Source organism: Haliotis rufescens, unplaced genomic scaffold (assembly GCF_023055435.1).
Source record: "Haliotis rufescens isolate VD_foot unplaced genomic scaffold, xgHalRufe1.0.p SCAF_19, whole genome shotgun sequence".
Classification (NCBI taxonomy): Eukaryota; Metazoa; Mollusca; class Gastropoda; order Lepetellida; family Haliotidae; genus Haliotis; species Haliotis rufescens.
This window is the reverse complement of record NW_025963879.1, coordinates 13,151,429-13,178,109: the sequence shown is the minus strand read 5'-3', so window position 1 is coordinate 13,178,109 and position 26,681 is coordinate 13,151,429. Positions and strand designations below refer to the sequence as shown.

The window sequence follows — 26,681 nt, the reverse complement described above, 5'->3', positions numbered from 1 at the left end:
GTAGATATATACATACAGGTACCACCGTGTGCCAGGTCAGCACATAGTGGTAGTGGTTGGTGTGATGGTGCCCCGGAGCACCTAGCCTAACCCTAGCTAGGCTAAGGGTAAAACCTTCATTTTTTCTCTGGACCAAGGCTTATATATCCAATGTCATCTGACATGGATTAAGTCATACATATAAACAACGGTAAATAATGAGTGGCATAGTTGCACAGTTCGTTCAGGATTGTAAAACAATGGGATTAACAACTGGGATTAGCATCTTACAAGTAATGGCAATTAAGAATCGATAGATATATATTTCACGGTTAAAGGGTAGCCTTTGTTTATGAATTCAGAAAAAGGTCGACCTAAATCGGTAGCTATGAAACGTATTGTTTCCTTCAGGTACATCAAGTCTTCAAGATGCTAATGGGTGATTCTATAATCGCACCGATTTCATAACCGCACGAAGCTGTTCTGTTCTGAATGGTTGTGTACGTCATCCCGGTGTATCATTCAACGAACGGCCAAATATGGAATCAGAAAGATCAGTCTCAAACCTTGAATTAGTCGTGTACAGATGGTTGGGGTCTCTGGACTTGTTAATTTGGCATTATAATCATATTTCATCCACAATCAATCAAATGTCAATGTCAGTAACAAAGGTCGTCTTTACCTGGTGAATAGCTTGCCTCCTATTGTTAGCACCAGCCAGGCCTTTGTTAATAGCTTCTGTCGTCTTGTCTTTGACCTTAGACACGTACAGATGGACGAGGGTCAGTCCTAAGACGAGAACCTCACGAACACTGACACCAACTTGCGCTGTTTTCTTAAAGGCTTGTTTTGTACTGTTCATTAAAGCATCGACGGCGGTGCGTGATCTGGACATTGAACATGTGTGCCGAGCAATCAACAACTGCCATTGTGTTCGACAGCCGCTTCGTGGTTAAAACGTCATAAGGTCACAAGATTTAATGTTTTGGGTCTTTTCTTGCTCTTCCGTTCAATGTTGGAAGAATGGGGGAGATTTATTCATATGTGAAATGACAACAGGGTTTGACGAATATTATATTCTACTCGACAAATGCCGGCCATTTAAAGATCAGCAGGTAGTTTTGAAAAACCATGTGGCCTGATTAATGAGGGAATCGTGTCTTATTCTTATTCTTAGATGCAAGGGTAAAATACTTTTGTTGAGCCCTGCCTTAATCAGACTGAGTTTGTCTATACTTGCAGTGGTAAAAGATGTTGTAACAGCAAACATTTGTGAAAACTCCATCTCTGAAAGTTTTATTTAGACATAGGTGCATAGTGTGTAAACTGCATCTCTGAAAGTTTTATTTAGACATAAGTGCATAGTGTTTATGCTGCGTCTCCAAAGGTGTCATTTAGATAAAGTTTATATGGTCTATCCAACAGTTCCATAAAGACACAGGGCAAAGTGTGTAAACTGCATCCATTGTCATAAAGAAATAGCTTATAGCGTGTTTATACAGCAGATTCATATTTTGTAAACTGTGTCTCAGAAAGTTTAATTTAAACTTTATAGTGTATCTCCAACAATTTGACATTGTGTATATTATATATCCAACATGTTCATTGAAACATTGAATATATTGTGTATACTTTATCTCTGTAAGTTTTCTTTTGACACGTTTTTCATTTTGAAGTAGTGTATATTATGTTTAATGTATGTCAAGCAGCTTCATGTAGACATTGTGTGTAGTGCGTATGACGTTTCACTTAAACCACGTGTATATATTGTATATATGTAGCACTTCCGACTTTAAGTCTCATTTAGAAAAAGCGTTTATTGTCTATCATGACATTTCATATTAAGATATACTTTTGTTGTGTTTATTTTTCAGATAGTAACGCCAACATTTAGATAGTGTGTCCATATTGCATTTTTAACATTGTGTTTTCTTTATCTCCAAAAGTTTTATTCAACATTGTGAGTTCTTTATCTCCAAACGTTTTAGTTAACATTGTGAATTATTTATTTCCAAAAGTTTTATTTAACATTGTGTACTCTGTATCTCCACAAGCTTGCCGCAAAAGGCGACTATGCTTGTCGTGAGAGGCGACTAACGGGATCGGGAGGTCAGGATCGCTGACTTGGTTGATACATGTCATCGATCCCAATTGCGTGGATCGATTCTCATGATATTAATCACTGGATTGTCCAGACTCGATTATTTAGAGCCCGCCGTCATATAGCTGGAATATTGCTGAGTGCGGCGTAAAACAACAAACGAACCAACATTCTCAAAAGTTATATTTTACATTGAGAATTCTATATCTCCAAAAGTTTTATTTAACATTCTGATTTTTTTATTTCCAAAAGTTTTATTTAACATTGTGAGTTCTTTATCTCCAAAAGTTTCATTTAGATACGTTTTTCATTTTGAAGTAGTGTATATATAGTATTTTCATTTAAATTTTATGCAGTGAGTTTATATCCAAAAAAGTGATTGTACCATAACGGGAATCGAACTCGGGTATTCGGCGTGACGAGCGAACGCTTTAACCACTAGGCTACCCGACTGCCCCTTATCCGAAAAAGGCTCATTAATACAACGTGTGCATATAGTGTAAAACATTAACAACAGTGCCATAGAGATCCAGTACATATAGTGTGTATTATATATACAACAGTTTCCTTCGGACCTATTGTGTATATACAGCATCACACAGAAAACTGTGCTTGATCCCGTGCTATAAAGTAATTTAATTCGGTTTAGTGACTGAGTGTGTCTATTGTGTATAGTCTAAATAATGAAAATCTACAGTTAAATTGGTTTACCGTGTATTATTGTGCGCATCCCTCATGGCGTCGTACATCACGTAGATATATTGGTATGTCACGTGCCATAAAATACATCAATTTGTTTAACTGACCTAGCCTGTATATATTTTGAATAGTCTATGGAATCAACGGTTTAAGTGGCATTCCGTTCACTGTTGCACATATAATGCATCTCTTACTGCTATCGTACAGCATCACCTAGACATATACTTATTTCCATCCTTTGGTATAAAATACTTTGAGTTAATTAACTTAGGGGCTCGTCGCCTTCATTACCCCATGGAGCGCCGCAGTTGTATACACAGTGTGGGCCTTCTGTACATCGGCTCTGTGATTTCGGCAGGTACACACAGATGCAATCAACAACTCAGTAATTAACAGTGATCAGCACTAATTACTTGGCGGTGATCACCCTTTGATTAGCATAACGAGGGCATTGAGATCAAAACAACATGGAGGGCGATACATACAAACGTACTTACACGATGAAAAGTATTGATAGCTCTTTGTGTCTCTCATAATTGTCGATCGATTGTTTGTGTGCTATATTACTGATAGTCCTCCAGACAACAACAAACAAACAAATGCATAGTTTCCATATCAACCCCCTATGTGAGGATATCACAACACAATTAGGCAGTGGGAACATTCTAGTTTCGGCTCTGGGACTTAGACCTTCGAACTTGAGGGAGTTAGTGAGGGGGTTGGTTTAACGCCGTGTTGAACAGTATTACAATTATATCACGGCGTGTCAAATTGATGGGTTTTGTTGGTTTTGTTTGTTGTTAAACGCCGCACTCAGCAATAGTCCAGCTTTACGATGGCGGTCTGTAAATAATCGAGTGCGGACCAGACAATCCAGTGATTTGCATCATGAGCATCGATCCACGCAATTGGGATCGATGACATGCATCAACCAAGTTAGCGATCCTGACCTCCCGATCCCGTTAGTCGCCTCTCACGACAAGCATAGTCGCCTTTTGCGGCTGCCATGGGTTGCTGAAGACCTATTCTACCCCGCATCTTCACGGGTCCAACTTGAAGTGATGCAGGTCTTAGACCTTAACCACTATGGTGAAACCCACGAGCACGGGTATAGTGCTGACAAACCTAGAAACATATCGGGGCGCACCGAGATTCGAACTCACGATGATCATAGGTTTCGGGTGTGTCCAAGGGACGCAACTCTGCACAGCGAATTGCGGCGCCTAAGACAAGTGGGCCACCCAGACAAATCTGGCGCCATGTGTGTGTTTAACAGCAACAATGTAAATACACTCTTATTATCTTTATTGTATTCGCCATACTCTTGCAACGTAAATCTAGATAACGGGAAGCTAAAATACAAAATAAAATCAATGTGCCGGTCCAAAAGTTAAAACTCGACATCCAGAAAACCTCGTGTTTTGTTCGCTACTTTTTTTACCTTTGAAGAAGTATGGCTAATTGTTTAACAATACATGTCATTAAAAGTATCTTGAATGATTTGAGTGTAATAAAACATATTGAAACTACAAATTGTCTTTTTTTCATTTTCCCAGTGTGACTTCTCATTTGAGTGAGTGAGTTGAGTTTAACGCCGCTTTTAACAATATTCCAGTTATATCGCGGCGTGTCAGCTGGATGTTGGAGGATAGCCCGAAGTGATGCAGGTCTCAGACGTTTACCACTTCGGTGAAACCCACGAGCACAGGTATGGTGCTGACAAACCTAGACACGGGAGTCGAACCAACAATCATAGGTTTCTGGCATGCCCAGGGGACGCAACTCTGCACAGCGAATCGCGGCGCCTTAGACGACTGGGCCACCAGTGCCCCCTCTTCTCATTTGAAACTAAATCAATGAAATTAAGAGGAGCGGATTCTAATCCGAGATCACTCAACCACATGGATTGTCTATTGGAACAGAGCACTCAACGAATTGTTTCATAGGCATTTCTTAGAATGGTCACTCAACCGTAAAGATTGTTTTTTGAAACAGAGCACTCAACGAATTGTTTCATAGTCATTTCTTAGAATGGTCACTCAACCATAAAGATTGTTTATTGAAACGGTATCCCAGTGCGAAACAGAACGCGAAGAAACATTTGTGTATGAAATATCCTGCTGCCCAAGAATGTATAAGTTTGAAAGTAATCGGGTTTTTTTAAATAATCCTTATTTTATATCCATGGCTTTGTTATACTTGTAAACGTTTCTAAAACACACTGATGTGTTCGACATATGTCTAAACGTGGACGCGATACTGTTCAAATGGCACCATTAACCTTAAGTTATACTGTGGGAATGCTTTATAAATGCAATTGCATGTTTATACTTTATCTGCAACAAAATCCATTTCTATACATAATACTCCGATTAGAGTAACTGGTTATCATTAAGAAACATAAATCATTCGACCAGATCAATCAGTATTTTTGACAGATGAGCTGTAGATTACACCCAGCGTACCGATTTATCAACCTAGATGATGGTCAGTTAATTTCATACCTTTCGTGGGATAAAAAAATAAAGCGAAAGGTAACGAAAATTATTAATCGAACAAATTATCAACAAATCGTCATTGTCAGCATAAGAATATGAATGATCTGTAAAAATGGTTAAGATAGATACAATATAAATAAAGAAGATCTATAGATATATATTCAATTATTTAGTTTATTCTTTTTTCATATTTACATTATCTAAAGAGTGAGTGAGTGTGGTTTTACGCCGCTTTTAGCAATATTCAAGCAATATCAAGGCGGGGGACACCAGAAATGGGCTTCACACTTATCTTAAGAGTGTAAGCAAAATTAACAGAACACGTTTTACCCAAGGTATCTTTGCTAGTAATGTTTGTTTATATAAAACATTTGTCAAAGGCTCAATGAATCCACACGCAAATAAAAATGTAGTCATTCTTATCGTTTGTTAGTTATAAAAATTCTCAACACAATACATAACACAAATTGTCTATCTGAAACGATGCTTTGTTTTCATTCTAGATCAATGGGTCAGACAAGCAGTAGTCGTTTCTTTTTTAATTCCCTTGTCAAACAACAACAAACCATTTGTCCCAAATCACAAAACAAACTTCATAATTTACATTCAATACGCAAGGTAAACCAATTATGTCGCTAAACCTATCCCTAGTTTTGATTGCTAAATACACACCCAAACAAGTCCGTTGAAACATGTATGTCTGGCCAGTAACAAAACAGTCAAATGGATTAATGCCGCGAATGAATATGCTGATTCATTGAACATTGCCAATGTCGGTTTATTATTTCACCTTCAAAGCGTCGTGCCCTAATTTTCCATAAATGGAAAATGACGCCATCTTGTTTTTCAAGCTTACAGGTGTCATTGCTTACAGTCACTTTCATTTAACGTTAATTTCAAATTAATACACGAACTAAAATCAATCTTTTCATTCACATACCTAACGGATTGTAGCACTATCGGTTCTAATATGTTCGATAATTTTAGAGTTCTAATTCGACAGAGTAATCGCACAGGTATGTCACATCAAAGGTGCGCATGACATCAGACTGCCCACGCCCGCATTGGTTGAAGAGAAGTATTTACAAAAATGGGCTGTTACTGTTACCCCCCTCGTTCAACACGAAACGGGTGAACGCCTGTAAGATCCCGAACCTTTGCAACATACGTATATATATCAGTGTTACCATCGTCATAAACACATTTTCTTTATACTAGTCTCGTGTGCTACATTGCATCTCAAAACAGACTGCTTTTTTCAAATCGCCGGTAGCACACGAAGAGGGAGGGGAATGGAACAGCCATCACATTCCCTCCGCTATGTTCGAACAGGAAGCAGGGGACAGATAACAGAAGAGTGAGTAATGGAGTGAGAAAGGTAGATAGATCCGAATCACCACACGAAGAAAGGACTGTGATTGGGAAGAGGTGAATGGAAATTCGGAAAGTTGTGGATTATTGTACGTTGGGATAACGCAAGACAAAGTGCGGAGCGGAGGGGATACCTCGACTCGTCTGGATTCTAATTTTCGATTCAAAGGAGAAAACCTCAGCCGTTTATACCAAGATTGTGAAATTACATGTGTGTTCGTCAGTGGATGCTGGCTTATCCACGCTAACTGCTGACCATGTATGAGGTTTTTTGTTTCTAGAGGTTGTGAATGTTATAGGTTTTTTAATTGGAAACACCGATCTCGTTTTCTGTGAGGGTCGCTCACCTTGACAAACATGGCGGCTTCCATGAACCGATGCGTCTGCAAAGCAGCGTTTCTCCTACATTCCTTTCTGGTCTTTGTGAGCTCAATCCATGGATTACGTTCTCAGGATCACAATATAATATATATGCAAGATGTGGATTTCAATTCCGAAATAAGCCCTTATTTGACACATCACCGTCACGCCAGATCCAGACCATACCACGAACGAGTGAAGCGAGATGCGACACTTGCTTTCCAAAGGACTCTAGCCGAAAATATCACTTTTACTGAACCAATTTTCCAACTAAGCACACAGGTTAACGGTCCCCATACATTTGAGATTGTTTCGTCAACAGTTGATATGCTCACTGTGGGTAGTACATCTGGAAATGTGGTGTTGAAGCCTGGTAGAACATTTGATTATGAAGACGATACACAACGGAGCATTCAGCTCGTTATCAAAGCAACAAACCAAAATAACATCACAGGTAACGTATATTATCCATAGAATCTTTTTTGAAAAATGTGTATACTTAGATGTATATATAATAAAATTTCATGTACGTCATTCATGAAACATGGTAGAATGTCACAACTAAACACCTGTACACCGTTGACGGTGATTATTGCATGTTTAAGATTAAATGTAAAGTTGTTTTCAGCACCCCCAGGAATGTTTTCTTTCATATCACGAACAATGACAAGTTACTTGCATGGGATGTATTTTTTTTGCTTGAATAGGGATGTTGTTTTGCTTGAAAAAGGGATTTTTTTTTGTGGAAACCAAACATCTTGATTACAACGAATCATGAAATATGTTGTATAAGCTAAACAATTTCTCGCTCCACCTAATGGAATCTGTACAAGATATATTCAGAAACATACTCTTTAAAAAAATGACATGTAACCTTAATTAGACACAAAATTGATTAATGAATGTATCTTTTTGATGATTCATGGTAGCATGGCCCCTCCCTCTTTTTTGCAATACCTGTTCAACAACTGGCAATTCATAATATTGATATGCTGGCATCATACTCCCTAGTAACACATAATGTTAATTTCACTGACTGCCATAGCCTTTCATTTGTAGTGAAATAAAATGTCAGTCTTTTGATTAGCGGTCACAATCAGGGAAATCACTGACATAAATCAATGTTTCATATGGTTTCCTTGTAAGTTATCCTTATTGTTCTGCGTGTCCTGTAATATGACTACATTTTCTACAGTGACTTCTAAGCAGTATAGAATTGCTTGTAGTGCTCTATTTATGTATGTTCAACTGCAGGTGCTTGGCAGTGGTAGCGAAGTACTTTGTGGATGTGTAGAAGCAGCAGGTATTGGCTTAGGCAGGAATAGGTGGGGATCTTTGCAGGTGCCCCTTACAGTGAATTGGACATAAGATTTGACCTGGGCAAGCTTTTAAGGGTTTGGATAAACAGGAAGGAGGTCGGATGCCAGAACTGGTGCAAGCCAAAGCCTTTTAAGTTCATTGTAGTCATTATCTGATCATGGCTGGACAGTCTCTGCTTAGGCTATAAAACTAAAGGTGGTGTTTCCTGTCGACCCAGTTTGTTACTACTGTAACAAAGTCCTGGGTACTACTGTAACAAAGTCCTGGGTACTACTGTAACAAAGTCCTGGGTACTACTGTAACAAAGTCCTGGCTATTGGTATTGAATGAGGCGAGGTGTACCCACGATCAATGTTTTGAATCATTCATTTCTTTCTATTCATTATACCAAAACATCCAGTTAATTAGTAGAATTGATTGGTGACAAGGAAGAAACAGGATTGGAAAAATAGGCTACGTTTTCAAATCCTTGTGTAGTCGCTGACATCATGACCAGTTTTATCAACAGATTAGTGACGGTGATCTGAAAGAATCTGTCCTCAAGATAGTTATTGAATTCACGTTTTTCTCTGAAGGAATTGGTGTTTTGTATCCATGATACATGGCTTATTACAATATCCAATGAGGACAATGGAAAAAGAAATGTCCAGCATAAACCTGATTAAGACAACCTTTTTTTTAATTACTTATATCTCTGAACTGCAGGTGAAAATAATAAGATTAATAATCGGTAGCACAGCACAAGAAGAAATAAGTCTACAAGATATATATTTTAACTGTTTTGTTTAGGTCAGACCATCTATTTATGGAACCTGTAGATCAAGTTTTTCTCAAATTGGGAAAAGAAACCATTTGAAAATATAAAATGTGCTTCACCTAGATGTTTTTTTTAATTTCAAGTAAGGGTGGCTGCTCTAAATTCAATTCATTGCCGTTATCAGTATGAAAGCCTTCTAGCCAATTCTCTACCAACAGCTTATCTGATTGTGTGTTTTGAGAATCCATATTTATAATGGCGGTAAACGTAAAAAAAAACTGTAAGGCCAAAAACCAAATATAGTTGTTTTCGTACATTTTAATATTTCTTGTTACCATTTCTTCTGGCATTCTGTCAAGTGACAATTGTTGAAGGTCCAGTAACCTTGTCAAGGGGTATGATTGTCACGACTGACGGTAACTCTGTTAATGACCTGAAGCACTGCAGTGCTTTTGACAAAGTAAACAGCAAAAATGTTCAGATAGAAACAGTTTCATGCACCTGAAGAAAGCCATGAACACTGAAAAATGTTTATATTTCAACCCATTTGCACATCTTGGTAACTTTCAAATTGAAATAATTGAAAGTCAGTGTTGTGAACACGGGCACTTCAAAACAAGATGGCTTGTGAAGTTTCTGTCTTTGATAAGCTGATAAACATTCATTTCACTGACTTCTGTAGATAATGGAAAACTTTGTGGTGACTACCATCTCTATAATGGCTTCCTTCAATATTGAATCGCAATGGCATAGACTTTACCTGTGAAAATTTGCCGTCTATTGGCAAGAAGATTGTAACCCTTGAACAAATTCACTTTTTCCATCCTTTCCCTTTTTTCTCCTGGATCTGACATTTCCAAAAGAATTTCCTGCAAACAAAGTAAAATAGTTTGGCATTGCCTTACTGGAAACAATAATGATTTCTTTTGTAAAAGTGTCATTTTGAAAGTGTTACTAATGAATTAAACAGGGCCATAACTAGCCAGAAGGTTAGAAAGATCTGTGTAAGAACATGATTGATGCATGTCAGAAGAAAAAAAGAAGCCAAACTCCATTTTTCCCCTCACTTTTCAAAATTTAAGGTAGCTATGCTGAATGGAATTTGAAGCTATCGCACTATGTATCCTATTCAGTCCCATATTGAGTATCATGATGTACCCTGTGTGGCCTTCATTCTCCTTAAGTATGTTTCTTTGTCTAACAAGATTGTTGTCATTTTGTATTGTTTCTCAGCTAAAGCTTCCCACTGGGCAGCAGCAGACTTGAGATAAGCCCCCTAATGTGAAGAGACGAAGAATAATATTTCTGAGGTCACTGGTGTCACGTTAATCCCAAAGGCTTCATTTTCTCGTAATAAATTTGCTTCAGGACTTGAAGGAATTTGCACTAAGATCACTTTCTCATAGCCAGGTTTATATGATCAATCTCAGTAACAACATAAAAGAAAGCTGTTTTTGCCAGCTAGGACCTGATTAAATGAAACTAATGGCTTGTACATGTGGTAAACGATTACTCTGGTATAGCAGAGAGGAAGCATGTCTCTATGAAACTAATCATCAGTGTTAGAAAACTAGCTTTCGGGATCTGCTTTTGACAAATCACCTCCACATCACTCCGTATCGTCAAGTCTTGATAAGAAAGGCAGTGAAATCTTTGGATCGTGTATCGACAAAGCTGCAAGATAAATGGTGCGATTATGTGATTTACATTGATCAGGGAAGAGCACCTGCACATAGTTTGTTATATTGTTGTGTCATGAGAAGGGCAGGAGTATATAGATAAATTACTACATTTCTCATGTGAGGCAACATATGTCCTATATACTTATCCTTATTTATGGTTATTAAAGTAGGCTGAAAACTGTTTGCAGGGGCAGTATCAAAATATTACACTGCTTCATAAATCAAACTTGTACGTGTGCTAAAGGAAATACTTTTTGTAGAGGCCGTGTTAGTCACTCATTTGTTATGTACATTAATGATCTTGATCATCAACAAGACCTGTAGACTAACATCTAGTCTCTGTAATGAAACATATTTTAAAGAAAATACAATTGTTAAATTATAGTTTTAAATATAATAAAAAGGAGCCCAGAGACTTTCTTCATTTTCAGATACTGCAGTAATCTAGACTTGCCAAACATTTTAGACTTGCATGGGCCATATTGGACAATGTTGGATATATTTGTTTCAGGGTCTGTATGACTGACTACGAGACTTGTACACATGGTACCATGAAAACATCACAATCAAACCTATAGTGAAATAATGTTTAAATGAAATTGCTTGCTATCTAGGGTTAGTTGATTAAAAAAGAATTAAAGAGAATATCATTCTACCGATATTTTTTCATGCATAATAAACTGATGCATGTAAGAAAGATGCATGTGTTGTATCAGACATGCTCGATAAGACTACATGTAAGCAGGTCATCATAACTATAGCAGTTATGTTTTGACGTGAATATGACAGTATTGTTATCAAAGCCTAGTCATGTATGTATCAAAAGCAGACTGCTGTCACATGTCCCGGTGAATCAGCAGCGCCAGATGTTGGTGTTTATTGTGTGTGTTGTAATTACACACCTGACAAAGGAGAGTAGACTGGGAGCAGTGCAGTAGTGTTCTCCCTACTCCACTTAGTAGGTGTGAGTCAACATTCTAGTCAGATATTGATCTGTTTTAGGTCTTTGAACACACTGTTGGAGTTTGAGAGACAGGACATCAATATATTTCTAGTGAAGCATGGGGAGGCCTTCCTCCCTTCACACTGGGGTGTAGATTGCCTACTGTAGGGAGATAGAGGCGTGCAAATGTGCTAACGCATACACTCAGGGTGTGTGTGCTGTACTCCATTTGTATTAGAGGAAGGTGTGTCATTTCTAGGTGCATGTTGACTTTGAACTAATGTGATAAAGGCCTTAAGCATCAGATTGTCTGCATGGTTGCTATGTATTATGTAGACACAGAACAGACAATTGAAAACTGAGATCAGAAGTACTGGCATTTAGTCTATGAAATCTTATATTACGCAATACCCTTCTTGACCATGCATTGACTCTAAAAATAAAAAAAATAGTTTTCCCAATGCTGATTTCATAGAGCTAGCTAGAGCTGGCTAGACTTGCTTTTGTATACATTTCTATACATTTTTTTTCATAAAATATATATATTCCACAGCCATGGTGCAGGACTAGTACTGGCAGTGTGCTTCAGATTGCCATGGAGTCCTGGTCTTGGATCTATCTGTAAGATGTTTGTATCCCCATCTATTTCTGAGATAGCTCCCCATGTTTCAGCTTCACAGGTACTTGGTCACTTGACCATGTTGACCCACACATTCAAATATATCCAGGGGTCTGTAAACACTTTCACGATGAGCAGCACTGGCAATTTGTTGTTGAACAGGTTTGAGGATGTTCAAAGGATGTATGACACCATCAGTGAGGTTATGAAGAATATTTCACATCTGCAGTAGCAACCTGCAACACTGTTCAGCATTCTTGGTGTAAAATATACATATGTTGTATTGTGACCAAAGGGGTGATTAAATATACATGTGATCTTTTCAACAATGTTGAAGACATGCATATATATATATATGTATATGTATTCCTTGTTTTGCAAATCATGAGGACTTGAAGTATCATCCTGCATTAACTACTTTGCCTTGTTTAACATGTATGAGATGAGTGAAGAACTGGTAAAATGTGACATGAGTGACATCAGTAATGGCTATTGATTATTCTAGAATGTTTGACCTATCAAACAATAACAGTTTGGCATAACCATCTGCACAATGATACTTCTTCAGAATAAGTATTCATTAATGTTTTCAATGGCCCGTCGTTGAAGCAGCAGGTGTCTGTAATTATATGTGAATACACTGAAGGTCCTCTTTGTTGCATAATGTCTCAGGAAATGCAATAAAACCTGTTTTTAGCATGTAATGAATCCATGGCCGTCAGTACAGTACACTAGGTCCTTGTTGCTAATGTTGGTTGTGAATGTTTCATGTGATGCAGTCAGACAGTGTCTGGAGCCTGGTGTTGTTGCCTAACTGTCAATAATTGATTCAGCGTCATTAACAAGGACAGTAAACCAGAGGAAACCTTGGACGTCTTATTCGTGTTATTCGTGTTCAGTGTACTTTGTATCATGTTTGATGTTAAATATTTTTGTATTTGTTTGGTATTTATCAGTATTTAAATCGATCCATTTTTATTTTGTCTTGGCCAATTTTTAGATTTGCTGATTTAGGGAATGTGCAGGTATATCAAGATTTCTGGAAAGAGCCTGATTTTTCTTTCTCTTTTCATGTAGTTTGTATGCAATTATTGTAATATTCAGGTAGAACACAGTTTAGCATGAACACCTATGAATGTCAGTACACCATCAGAGCATTTGTCCGTGGAACTCATGGTTGTTTCTGCTTATTACTTTCATGGACATTTGAGGACAATATGTGGCATAGGTTGTGAGCATGGTTACAGCAGCCAGATTAGGGATTGGGTGGGTTCCTATTCCATGAGTGTCTGACTGTGTGTAATCATACTGTGAATTGATGCTCATGCTATCAACCACTAGTTTATTGTTGGAGACTTGACTACCTTCAGGCTACTGTGATATGACTGTAATAATAAATTACTTACTTTGACATTGACAGATTTGAGGAACTGGCATTGACCAAGAGCATGTTCCATATTAATCATATTATTTGTAAACTAGGATTCTAATGTTCGTATCAGTTCCTATTTGACATTGTCCATGTTACTAGTGTTTAAGATGTAGTCTCACGTGCAGCATACAAAGCAGAATGACAAGGGCACCAGTCCATCATGTCTGATCAATCCTCTTCTGTTAGTGCTGTCTCCTCCTTGGCCACTGAAGTTGAATCTCGGACCGATGCTCAGCTTGGTCGGAACCTGTCTGCTGCAGACCACATTTCATGATTACTCTAATTCCTGCGCCTAGATGCTGTATTGATCGTGGAATTCCTGGCCTCAGTTTGTCAATGTGCCTGACAGGGGAGACTGTTTGATCAATCACAATTGCTGCTGCTACTACTTCTTCTAGACAAATGACCTTGCAGTGGAACAGATGCACAACCGTTTATCAGTGTTTATTATTCCCAGCATTTTCAGTCATGCTCATTCTTATTGGGATTAGTGACAGTTCAAACTCCAGTTGTTGGTGTAAACATTTTATTTTGATGAAGAGATTGTTGGTGGGAATGCATGTTTGGTGGAGTGAAGATGTGCTATGAATGAGTTAAGAATATATACAACAGAATATTCCCTGTTTTTGGTGCTTGGCAATATTGATCAATTTGTGTTTCCATTCCTTAATTACTTGTCATTACTTAAGCTCTGATGGTGGAAGGCTAGTTGTTTGGATGTATTGTTAATGGATAGAGATAATGAACCCCCTGGATGCCAGAAGGATATATATGTCCCTCCCCTTCAACCCTCACTTTAAACACATGTTGAAGTCCAAAACAAATTCAACATACTTCCCTCACCCAAATACAGTTCACTGTTTTGAATTCTGTGTGAAATTCCCTGTTCTGTGATATCATCCACTGTCATTATAGGCAAAGCAAAATTACTGAAAATGACCTCTGAAAATTAGGTACATCCTGCCATTTTTTACACATTACTAAATCACCATTCACAGCGTTATTTACAGTATGTTTTGAAATCTAAATTTCTGATATTTACTCGGAGAAATGAATTTCCAAAATAGCATATTAGTGATCACAGGTATCTGTCTTTTATGAAATCACCAATGATCATTCTAAAATGTTTCTGATAACCCTAGAATCGTTTAGAATGTTCTGAAAATAAGCAACCACGAACGGCCGAAGTGAACTTTCCGCCATATTGGAACAAAATCACGATTCACTTAGGCCCAACTGATTACCAGGCTCAGGTGGTTGTGTTAATCTGTAATGTTGTAGTAGATAAGAGACAAAGTTTGATAGTCCATGAGACCAAGTACTATTTTTGAACATTCACGTAAGAGGCCCCCACAAAGAATGTTGAACATGTTTAGTGGCTAGCTGTCTCCAGGGCGCTGCAGGAATGTGACATGACCTTCACTATCTCCCATAGAACAACCTGGCCCCCTTGGCCACTGACTGGTTAGCTGTAGGACTCAAAGGACAAGAAGTGCGTTATCATTTCCATAAAAAGCATTGGTGAATTAACATGGTGTAAATCTCGTTTCATGTTGTGCAATGTGTTTTGTCATTAATGTGAGACAGGTAGTTCATGCCCTTGTCCTTTTCACATATAATAACTTGCTTTTTTATTATTTCTTTACCATAGTTGTTTCGAGACCATGATCAGTTGGTAGGCAACTTCATTTGTTGATTTCCTATTTTCATCAATAATTCATCCTGAAACTAAAGTGTAGTGATCTATGTGTAATGTGGTACAATTTGTTTTGCAAGTGAATCAGGATGTGATCTGTATCAAAATCCAGTGATTGGCTGTGGCCTTTTATTCAAGTGGTCCTCTGGCCTTGTATTCAAGTGGTCTTCTGGCCTTGTCACCAGGATCCACCGAGACCTTCCACAGCATGCATCAAATATAATTTGCCTGAACATGTCTAGATATTGAGAGCAGTATTGAATAAAAGGAAACTTAATACATTTCTGAGACTGACAGACTTGGTAGAATAGACAAAACAGGGCATTTTTCAGATGGGAAGTTCCCATTGGGAGGCCTTACGTCATTCTACGTGTGAAATTTGCTGACTATAGCAAACTGTTTTAAGTCTCATGTAGAACATCTTCCTGAAGAAAGGGCGTTAACTGACAAAGGAGAAAACTGGACTTTTATAGTCAGTTAATGCACTTGCCTCGGTAAGATGTTCTACATTAGACAGGATCAGAACTCCAGATAACATTTTGAGCAATTGAGTTTTTAGGGTTTCTATTTTAACTGGGTTATTACATTTTTCATTGGGTAACCAATATTTTTTCACTCATCTAGTCATCACACTATTGGGTTTTTCCCAAAATTAGTGAACATTTTAAGATTTAAAAAACATGAAATAATGTTTTAGATGTATGCATGGTATATAATCATGATAATGGTTCTAAATATATAGGCTTGACTCGGAAAGTAAATTAGCTCGTAATTGTGTTTCGGAAATAAGCTCCTTTCTATGCATGCTGAAAAAGCTTCATTTGGGTATTTGCTGTTTGTATCATGTGTTTATACATTTGAGTTTTTCATATAATGCATGCGTATCTGTACGCAAGTAATTGAAAGTTATTGGGATTTGAAAAAAATTGGGGGCGGGGGGGGGGGGGGGGGGGGGGGGTGTGGGGTATTTTACGCAAATACGCTGCTTATCTCTAGCTATAAGGATGACGAAGCTCATGACTTCAATCCGTCAGATGACATGTTTTCCAATATGTTTTGCTGTTTACTTCCAACTCACTCACTGCAATAGTTTTTATTTCACTCTTCAAGTTAGCTCTGGGCACTGTTTTTGCGGGGTCTGTCAGACTGACAAATCTAATCAGATATTCACATCAGATATTCTTTATCAGCAGTGTTGTACGCTGAAGTAGATTGCAACACAGATATTGATCCTGCTATGGTTGATTGTAGTTTGTCCATGAATTAGTGTGGTTATTATTTTTGTGGGTCTTCACTTTTTGGTCTAATGAAACGAGTAGGCCTTGGAACTCAGCAAGGTATGTCACCTTGGTGTTGCAGCTAGCACACGATTTCCCCATGGAGGAAGCAGTGTAGGCAATGACAGGTCTAGATAATGACAATGAATGACAGATACAGCGTGGGATGGGAAGACTCTGCTTCCCTGCAGACACATGAAGGATTTAGAATCAGGATAATGTCACATCAGCAATGACAGGTCTTGTTGCACTGGGGGCAAGAATTTGAGTTTGATGACTTTCATACAATTATTTTCCTCTGTTGACATTGTTGAGGTGGTGCATACTTTTAATGGCCAACAATGGATATGTCCTGTCATTGAAATTTGTGTATAAGATAAGATAAGATAAGATAAGATAAGATAAGATAATATGATGTTTATTCCAGAAACGTTCCATTACGGGACAGATGCAATTTTAAAAGACAAGACATTATGATTCATATATACATATATACAGACATACATAATTTACATTTATATGGTTATATGGTTTTCATTAATGAAGATATCTGAGAAGATGTTCTCATTCATTTGTGTGTAATTGAGATTTTTAAGACACTAATAATTTTAAATGAGAAAGCAATACATTAGCAATATGTGAAATCCAGTGACCGTTAAAACAGTTCTAAGTTTGTTTGATGCTGCTTCTGCATCAGGGATGTTCAGTCTAAGTTTTCAATAACCTGAAATGATATACAACTAATATACTTCATGGCTCGATTTAGCTAAATAAAACATGCAACTGTGCAACCTATTATTGAAAAATGCAACCTAATATTTATATCTACTTGCACCAAGTGCAAGTAAAAGATATTAAAATTTGTGTCTGGCTAACCCTTACTTTTCCACACATCGATCTTTGAACATCCTCAATACCTCTAAGCTTTACTTACCACACTATGTCACGAATCTCTGTTTTGTGTGTAATTTGTCATGCTTTCTTGGACGTGACATCATCTAAATGTGGCTACTTCAAGATTATGTGCACATGTTCCTATTGCGTTTTACAGCAATATATCATCAATTCATGCACAATCATGAGCATGATGAGTCATCAGAGATCAGGGACTGTACGTAGTTAAACTAGTTTATGCATCTATGTTTCAACTTGATAAGTTATTGGGACCAGGGTGCAACCTGGTTTGTCTTGTGCAACTAGGTTTTCATGTCAACATGCACCTGGTGCAAGTTAAATCAAGTTCCTTGAGTCAAGCCGTGTACTTCCCAACATAACTATTCATGTGATGACGACAACTGTTGCTTTCGATTTGCAAACACAACAACTGTGACCTTAATTTTACCGAACCAAAAAAGATAAAACAACTAAGTTTACAACATTGCATAAATTCAACGAAAAAATATATCTGAATTTAAGAATAAAAGAACTTTCCCAAATTTGCCTGCCTGGACCAATTAATTTGAGTCTTCGATAAATCATGTTACTTTCCATAGAAAAACAAAACCATACATTTGCATGTTTACGAAGTTTACCATTTTCATACTATCCTTTTTCTACCTATAGATAATTGTAAGGGTGCATCCATCAAATATGTCATTGAATAGACCATTTTTCAATGGTTGTCTGAAATCCTGAACTTATCTAAAGCTGAACAAAAACAATTGTTGAAAAGTTCTTTGGTATCGTTCTTTGGCCTTACCTATAGAACATACGCCAAGGTGAGTTATTGTCACCTGATACACCCAGTCTGATATATCACCTGAGTGGTGCCAGAAGAAAGACAGTAAGGACAAAGGCAACCCAAGTCCATCCAGAAGCCTAGGAGAAAGTTATTATTAATCAGGTTAGTTTTCCTCTCATTAAACGCTAAGAGAAGCTGATTTTCACCATGTTCACTGGTAAATTAAGCCGAGGGACTGGAACGAGGGAGGAAGAGAAGACGGCATGGAGCTCTCATTAGCCAGCCTTCCCATCTGCCAGACATCTTGTAGGTTGTAAACTTGTGTTATGAAATAGGATACCTACACTGAGGGCCTGCTAGGGTCTAGAGGAAAGCTGTGCTCCCAACATACATGATGACAGCAGTGCTTTGATGTGTTGATCTGGGGATACAGTATTGTGTTAGGGATACACTTGGTATGGATGCTAGTTCCAGCTATTGGTAGTTCAAGATGAATCATTATTGGAACAATACATTGAAAGTTCATGTTTATGTACTTGTACCTTATGTCCAAGGATATACAGAATAGTTAAGGGGGGCAGGGTAATTGGCAAACTTCTATTCAAGACATTGAAAAAATGTTGTCAATTGTCCACTTTTTTATGATTTATGATATACCATATAAGCAATCGTATTTATCAATCTAATCTTCATGATTTTCTTAAATACATGAGACATTGTCATTTCACACAGGGATCCTTTATTCCCTCTTGTGCCAGTGTTTCTGTGATGCTGTTTGGGGATCACACCCCTTGTATCACAATCCCCACTGTACCCTGTTGTGGCAGTGTTTCTGTGATGCTGTTGTGGCAGTGATATAGGAATATACAGTGTGTCACACCCCTTGTATCACAATCCCCACTATTCCCTGTTGTGGCAGTGATATAGGGATATACAGTGTGTCACACCCCTTGTATCACAATCCCCACTATCCCCTGTTGTGGCAGTGATATAGGAATATACAGTGTGTCACACCCCTTGTATCACAATCCCCACTATTCCCTGTTGTGGCAGCGATATAGGGATATACAGTGTGTCACACCCCTTGTATCACAATCCCCACTATTCCCTGTTGTGGCAGTGATATAGGGATATACAGTGTGTCACACCCCTTGTATCACGATCCCCACTATCCCCTGTTGTGGCAGTGATATAGGGATATACAGTGTGTCACACCCCTTGTATCACAATCCCCACTATTCCCTGTTGTGGCAGTGATATAGGAATATACAGTGTGTCACACCCCTTGTATCACAATCCTGACTATTCCCTGTTGTGGCAGTGATATAGGGATATACAGTGTGTCACACCCCTTGTATCACAATCCCCACTATTCCCTGTTGTGGCAGTGATATAGGGATATACAGTGTGTCACACCCCTTGTATCACAATCCCAACTATTCCCTGTTGTGGCAGTGATATAGGGATATACAGTGTGTCACAACCCTTGTATCACAATCCCCACTATCCCCTGTTGTGGCAGTGATATAGGGATATACAGTGTGTCACACCCCTTGTATCACAATCCCAACTATTCCCTGTTGTGGCAGTGATATAGGAATATACAGTGTGTCACACCCCTTCTATCACAATCCCCACTATTCCCTGTTGTGGCAGTGATATAGGAATATACAGTGTGTCACACCCCTTGTATCCCAATCCCCACTATTCCCTGTTGTGGCAGTGATATAGGAATATAAAGTGTGTCACACCCCTTGTATCACAATCCCCACTATTCCCTGTTGTGGCAGTGATATAGGAATATACAGTGTGTCACACCCCTTGTATCACAATCCCCACTATTCCCTGTTGTGGCAGTGATACAAGGCGTGTGATACACTGTATATCCCTGTATCCCAATCCTGACTATTCCCTGTTGTGGCAGTGATATAGGAATATACAGTGTGTCACACCCCTTGTATCCCAATCCCCACTATTCCCTGTTGTGGCAGTGATATAGGGATATACAGTGTGTCACAACCCTTGTATCACAATCCCCACTATCCCCTGTTGTGGCAGTGATATAGGGATATACAGTGTGTCACACCCCTTGTATCACAATCCCAACTATTCCCTGTTGTGGCAGTGATATAGGAATATACAGTGTGTCACACCCCTTCTATCACAATCCCCACTATTCCCTGTTGTGGCAGTGATATAGGAATATACAGTGTGTCACACCCCTTGTATCCCAATCCCCACTATTCCCTGTTGTGGCAGTGATATAGGAATATAAAGTGTGTCACACCCCTTGTATCACAATCCCCACTATTCCCTGTTGTGGCAGTGATATAGGAATATACAGTGTGTCACACCCCTTGTATCACAATCCCCACTATTCCCTGTTGTGGCAGTGATACAAGGCGTGTGATACACTGTATATCCCTGTATCCCAATCCTGACTATTCCCTGTTGTGGCAGTGATATAGGAATATACAGTGTGTCACACCCCTTGTATCCCAATCCCCACTATTCCCTGTTGTGGCAGTGATATAGGAATATACAGTGTGTCACACCCCTTGTATCACAATCCCCACTATTCCCTGTTGTGGCAGTGATATAGGGATATACAGTGTGTCACACCCCTTGTATAACAATCCCCACTATTTCCTGTTGTGGCAGTGATATAGGAATATACAGTGTGTCACACCCCTTGTATCACAATCCCCACTATTCCCTGTTGTGGCAGTGTTGTAGGAATATACAGTGTGTCACACTCCTTGTATCACAATCCCCACTATTCCCTGTTGTGGCAGTGATATAGGAATATACAGTGCATCACACCCCTTGTATCACTAATCCCCACTATTCCCCCTTGTGGCAGTGTTGTAGGAATATACAGTGTGTCACACCCCTTGTATCACACCCCTTGTATCACAAATCCCCACTATTCCCCCTTATGGCAGTGTTGTAGGAATATACAGTGTGTCACACCCCTTGTATCACAAATCCCCACTTTTCTCTGTTGTGGCAGTGTTGTAGGAATATACAGTATATCACACCCCTTGTATCACACCCCTACTTTCTCCACTGTGGCAGAGCATCTGTGGTGCTGGTTCTCTGCTGTTGGATATGCAGCAAGTAGAGTTCCATCAGACCGATGCAAGCCAACTGTTTCTCGTTGATTGCCTTTGTTAGCTGCTTGGTGACAGGACGCCGCTGCTGTGGACTTGACATTATGCAGATTACGCTCTGTCAGTCTGCGGAAGAAGCCAGATCGACCAAACAAAGATGCTGGCCTTATCACCGAGAACCTGAAACATGGCAGCTTGCATGATGGGGTCAACTTGTTCCCTCAATGCACTTTTTATGTATAGCAAACCAACAGGAATTTGCATCAGCGTCTTGGTGCGACTTGGAAAAGTTTCTTGGAGAATAGTTTTTCTCAAGATTATGAACAAGCTTGAAACTGTAAAATTTTCATTTTTGAAAATGGTTGATATTGTCAGGATATTTTTCAGATTAATATCTATGTAAACATTATGAAAAGTGTTAGATTGGTATTTAGTTTTCAGTTGGAGGGGAGAAGTGAAAAAATCGAGGTGTTTGTTGAATATTTGAAACTGTATGTTTCTGAACACTTTGCACGGAAATTCTCGGTTCTGGTCAGAAAATTGATGAAATACAGCTTTTGCATATTATATCCTTACATATTTCCAAACCTGTTGTGAATCCATTTGACACAGCAGGATGAAACAAAAATACATTCATGCTTCAGTGGAGTTCATTCTGCGATCGGATCTCACACATTGTTTGGCACGTCACACACTTTGTTTGTCATGTTTGTAGAATGCAGAAGTAGCTTGATCATTGTTTATGCAGGCAGTGCATCATTGTTAATGTCAGCTAAATATCCGTCTTCTAAATACTGTTAAATATGTGCGCTGTGCTCAGCCCCAATACACCATTCTTCAGTGACTAGAGGGTGTTCATTGTAAGTTATCTCCAAGCTGTGCTAGAATTAGCAGGATTGAAGATGGGAATCAGAGTGAAGTACTACAACGCTCCACATGTCCGCTTCAGTTGATGATAGGTGTTAATCCTGGAGTGTTACCCAGTACTAGTGTAATCACACACTCAGCAGACCAGCATCAGTTGAGGTGGCAGTATCGACCTGGAAAACATCAGTGGAGGTGATGGTATCGATCCAGCAGCTTCGATGTTACATAAGTCTGTAATTGCTCCAGCGTGAGCTGAAGAGAATGGGAAATCGCCCCGATGGCTCCTCCTGCCTCCATCTTCCTGAAGCTCCTGTGTGTGTGACACTGGTCCAGACAAAATCATTATTTGCCCACATAACAGCTTGTCAGGCAGATATGTGGTTAGAGTAGCCTTGGAATTGAATGAAACTTTCAGGATATCATGTTTGTTAATGATGATGGTCAGATTGACATACCTATCACTTGAAACATCCCAACAGCAAATGATAACCGAACTGTAGTCTGAGGGAATAAATCGTGAGTTTATGATGCCAGCACTTTACAGATGTGAAATCAATCAAATATTGATGGTTGTGTTGTTTTTCATGTCCAAACGTGTGTGTTTTTTAGATCATATCCTTTAACAGTTGAAAAGTGCTATGTCTAATAAGTGTTGTATATCTTTGCATTATGACCAGCTACTTTCATGGAGACTAACATATCAGATGGATTATGTTTATGCTTATGAAGTTTTGTAAATAGTTTCTATTGAAGTAAAACATATTTTTATTTGGGAAATTGACAACAGAAGTGTTTCAGAAGCGGGACTTTGATAAGGCAGACAATGTTATATATGAGCACCAGATACCACCCCAATCAAAGTCAGTATTCCATTGTGCGTAGGAACTACTGGCTCCAGTTTGTTCTGCTATGAAGAAAATGATTTACATGCTTCATCTGATAAGCGAAACACTGGGGCGTATTTTTTAAAATTAAATCAGTAATCAGTTTTGAGGCATAAATTTGGTGATTTTTTCTCTTGAATAAGAAATAAGGGTAAATCGCTTTAAATAGACACAAATGCTTTTTGTACTGTTTATTCCCATGTTTCAGGATAATAAGCTATAAATTGTTTCTTTTAATTTCCAACCCTACCTTGATTTAATCTTACACCCAGCTGGTTTAGTTGTTCAACATGTTCAATGAGACAACTGCTTGCTCTTATGAGGCCACTGTCTAGTCTTGGTGAAATAATTTACTTTTATTCTCTATCCAGGGAGATGTTTATTTGGTTCTGAAGTTACAAATTCACCAGGTGACCCTCGCCCATAAACAATCCTGGATCTGCCTCCTAACATGGCCTGAATTGTTCATGTTCAATCTGTTTCTTATAGCAGTCACACTCAAAGTGAACTCCTCCAAAGATTGCTGGTCTATCAGCAATGCATTGACCCTGATTATTTGGCCAATGTGCCGTGATTTAAGATGTAAATGTAGACCAAATTGAGTTAGCACCATGCTCAGTGATAATGATCACTTCAGCTTGGCTGTGGGCATTTGATAATTGAACTAAGGAGAAATCACCACTGCTCAGTGCCTGTCATCTGTGACGTGCCAGGCCTCTGAATGCATTGCAATGTGGAGATGGTGTGGTCCTTCTGTGACAAGCTAAGACAGGACATCCTCAGGGAATGATTTCATCAAGGCCACATCACTCACTGCCTGTCAACCTTCCATCTTCTTACATGTGATTCTGGTCAACAGCTTGCACAGCATTATCAGCTTGTCCAATATGCTGTTGGGTGATCGCAGTGGTGATCGATCTGTGGTGGCCCTGCCTGTAGGAATACGAGAACCTGTGACAAGCGATGCGCTTCTGACCCTGGGTCACCGTGGCCTTGAAACCTGCAGTATGGTTCACAGTGGGATGTGGGGAGCTCAAATACAGGCTGCATTGTTCTCTGTGAGCAGCCAGCTCGCTGGAACCTTAGCCACTTGCTCATTCATTTTTTTGGGGAACATTCCAGTCCTTCATAATTGTTCAAGGGTTTTGTATGAACATGTTGAATTGAATTGTTTAATTTTTTGTATGAGTGTTCGCGTGCAGGCTGAATAAAAACAATGAAGAAAGCCAGTCCGTTGTGTGTATTCTTGAAATGTTTTAGGCATTTGCAATAGAGTGTGCAAATATCAAATAGTCCCATTTCAATTAAGTAGGACAAGGAACAAGCTGTATCACTGAATTCAGCTATGGTAAACTTTTTATAAGTAATGTTCGTTTCATCAAAATGATAGTGTAATATTGAATTATTGTCCTTAGCTTATGAATGCAATAGATTTAGTTTGTGATCCATCTTCTGACTGATGTGATTCCTTATCAGTCTGTGAAAATGATTGGCCAGGTTTGAGAAAGAAGAAATGGAGATCTCAGAAATGGATGATAATTTGTTTTTCGTGAGTCAATGGTTTGGAGACCATGGTAATTTTAAGCACTGCATATTAAAGTGACTTTTTTGAAGTTGTTAAGTGATGTTACTTCCTTATGAAAAATTACATATCAACAATGTTTCCTAAGTAGTAGTCGAAAGTTCAAAAGCAGAAATGTTCCCATGTAATGGTGATTTATGTAAAACCTGACTCATTGTCACTGTAAGAGTCCTAACAATTTATAGCTTATACAAAATAATAATGTTTTGTGAACAATATCAGCGTGGGAAAGGTCTCTACTGCTGTCAGGCAGTGTCAACACGATTGGGTCAGTCAGGTGTCAGTTCTCTACAACAGACACACACACACACACACACACACACACAGAGTATTAGGCTGTGTGTGATATGATGGACTGACTACATTGTTCATAATTGAACATTAGTATCACACAACATTGTTGCACATTACCAGGATAACAACTAACATCCCCCACATTACTTTGTTTGAATGCAGCATTTGTACAACAATGCTGTGAATCCAGAAAAAACAACTGTGCTTTACCTAGTGCAGATTGAGGAAACTATGTACAACAGTGTTGACAGCACAATACCACAGAGATAGTTAATGGATGTGGTGTAGTTCCTATCTCACCCTTGTCAAGTGTTGCAGTTTAATTTTGCTTCAACAGTTCTGTTTTGTAGCAGTTCTGTTCCATCAAAATTTTGATGAATTTATTGTTTGCTGCAGAAGTGGCTATCGATTACAAAATACAATAACAGCTAAAACCTCACTTTTTCATGTGCATCAGAATCTTTTGGTCCTTCGATGGCAATCTTTGGGACAACATGGCCATGGGTTGTCATGGTAACGCAATTTAAACTATGCATAAACTATTTAATGTTCAAGTGCATGGAATAATGGATCTATTACATCTCCTCCCCTCTTAAAAGCACAGTGTTTTGGTCATATGGTAGCCTCAGTAACCATGGTTACATTGCTGGGTACTTGACAAACTTCTGCAGTGGACCATCCTATCGACTATAGATCCCACTCATTTTCTTCTTCAAGTTTATGCGATTGTCAACCAGCTGAGGTTTATGTCACTGCCAGCCCATGGGGTGAAGTGACGAGCTGGCCTTGACACTGACATAAAGATGCAGATGGCAAACCCTTGACCCCTGCTGACCAAATATTAGCCTATGACTGATGAGCTCACTATGCAAAGCAGCCATTACAATCAGGGATTTGGACTTAATTTTCTGCCCAACTTGCTGCTATTGTGGAAGTGTTGTGAAAATCCATACTTTTGTTTTAGTTTAAGGCACCCAACCCAATTATCATACTCGTGCCATTCTCACACAATGGAAGCACCATGTGGAGATCCAATGCCTAGTACAAGTTAATCTATTAATGGCCTTTGGTAATACTCTCTTTTGTTGGCCATTTGTGGTTCAAAGATACTGTTATCATTGCGGTGCATGCCTTGACCAGTTTCCACTAAGGGAGAGCAAGAGTCAGTCTTGTCAGGCCTTTTGTGGAATCTGAATTATTTTCGGGTTTCTTCTTGCTGAAGACTAATCTTCCCATGTGTATATCCATGGGCCGTATTAAGTGTCCATCGTACATCTTTGTCATTGAATACATCAGATGATTATCATACAATGAGTTTGCCATCAAGTTGTCATAAAAATATGTCATGTCAATGGATGGATTATGCATATTTTGTTTGAGGATTTAACACATACTGAGCTTGTCCTGAGTCAGTGATTTTAGTACTCCAGAAACATGGCAAGTCAGCCATTGTTACCAGCTGTATTATTAACTCCCCATTAGACACAGTAGTTCACAGTGTTTTTGCAAGCATACCAGTCAAGGTT

At 38.8% G+C, this 26,681-nt stretch overlaps 1 protein-coding gene across 1 annotated transcript in view; it reads left to right on the top strand.

Moving 5' to 3' along the window:
* Positions 1-6,566: 6,566 nt before the first annotated feature.
* Positions 6,567-26,681, top strand: part of LOC124138897 (neural-cadherin-like) — a 55,814-nt gene continuing 35,699 nt past the window's right edge. The window contains exon 1 of the mRNA XM_046505789.2: positions 6,567-7,462. Coding sequence (XP_046361745.2) covers positions 7,006-7,462 — 457 coding nt within the window. The 5' untranslated portion in view covers positions 6,567-7,005. The remainder of the gene's footprint in view (positions 7,463-26,681) is intronic.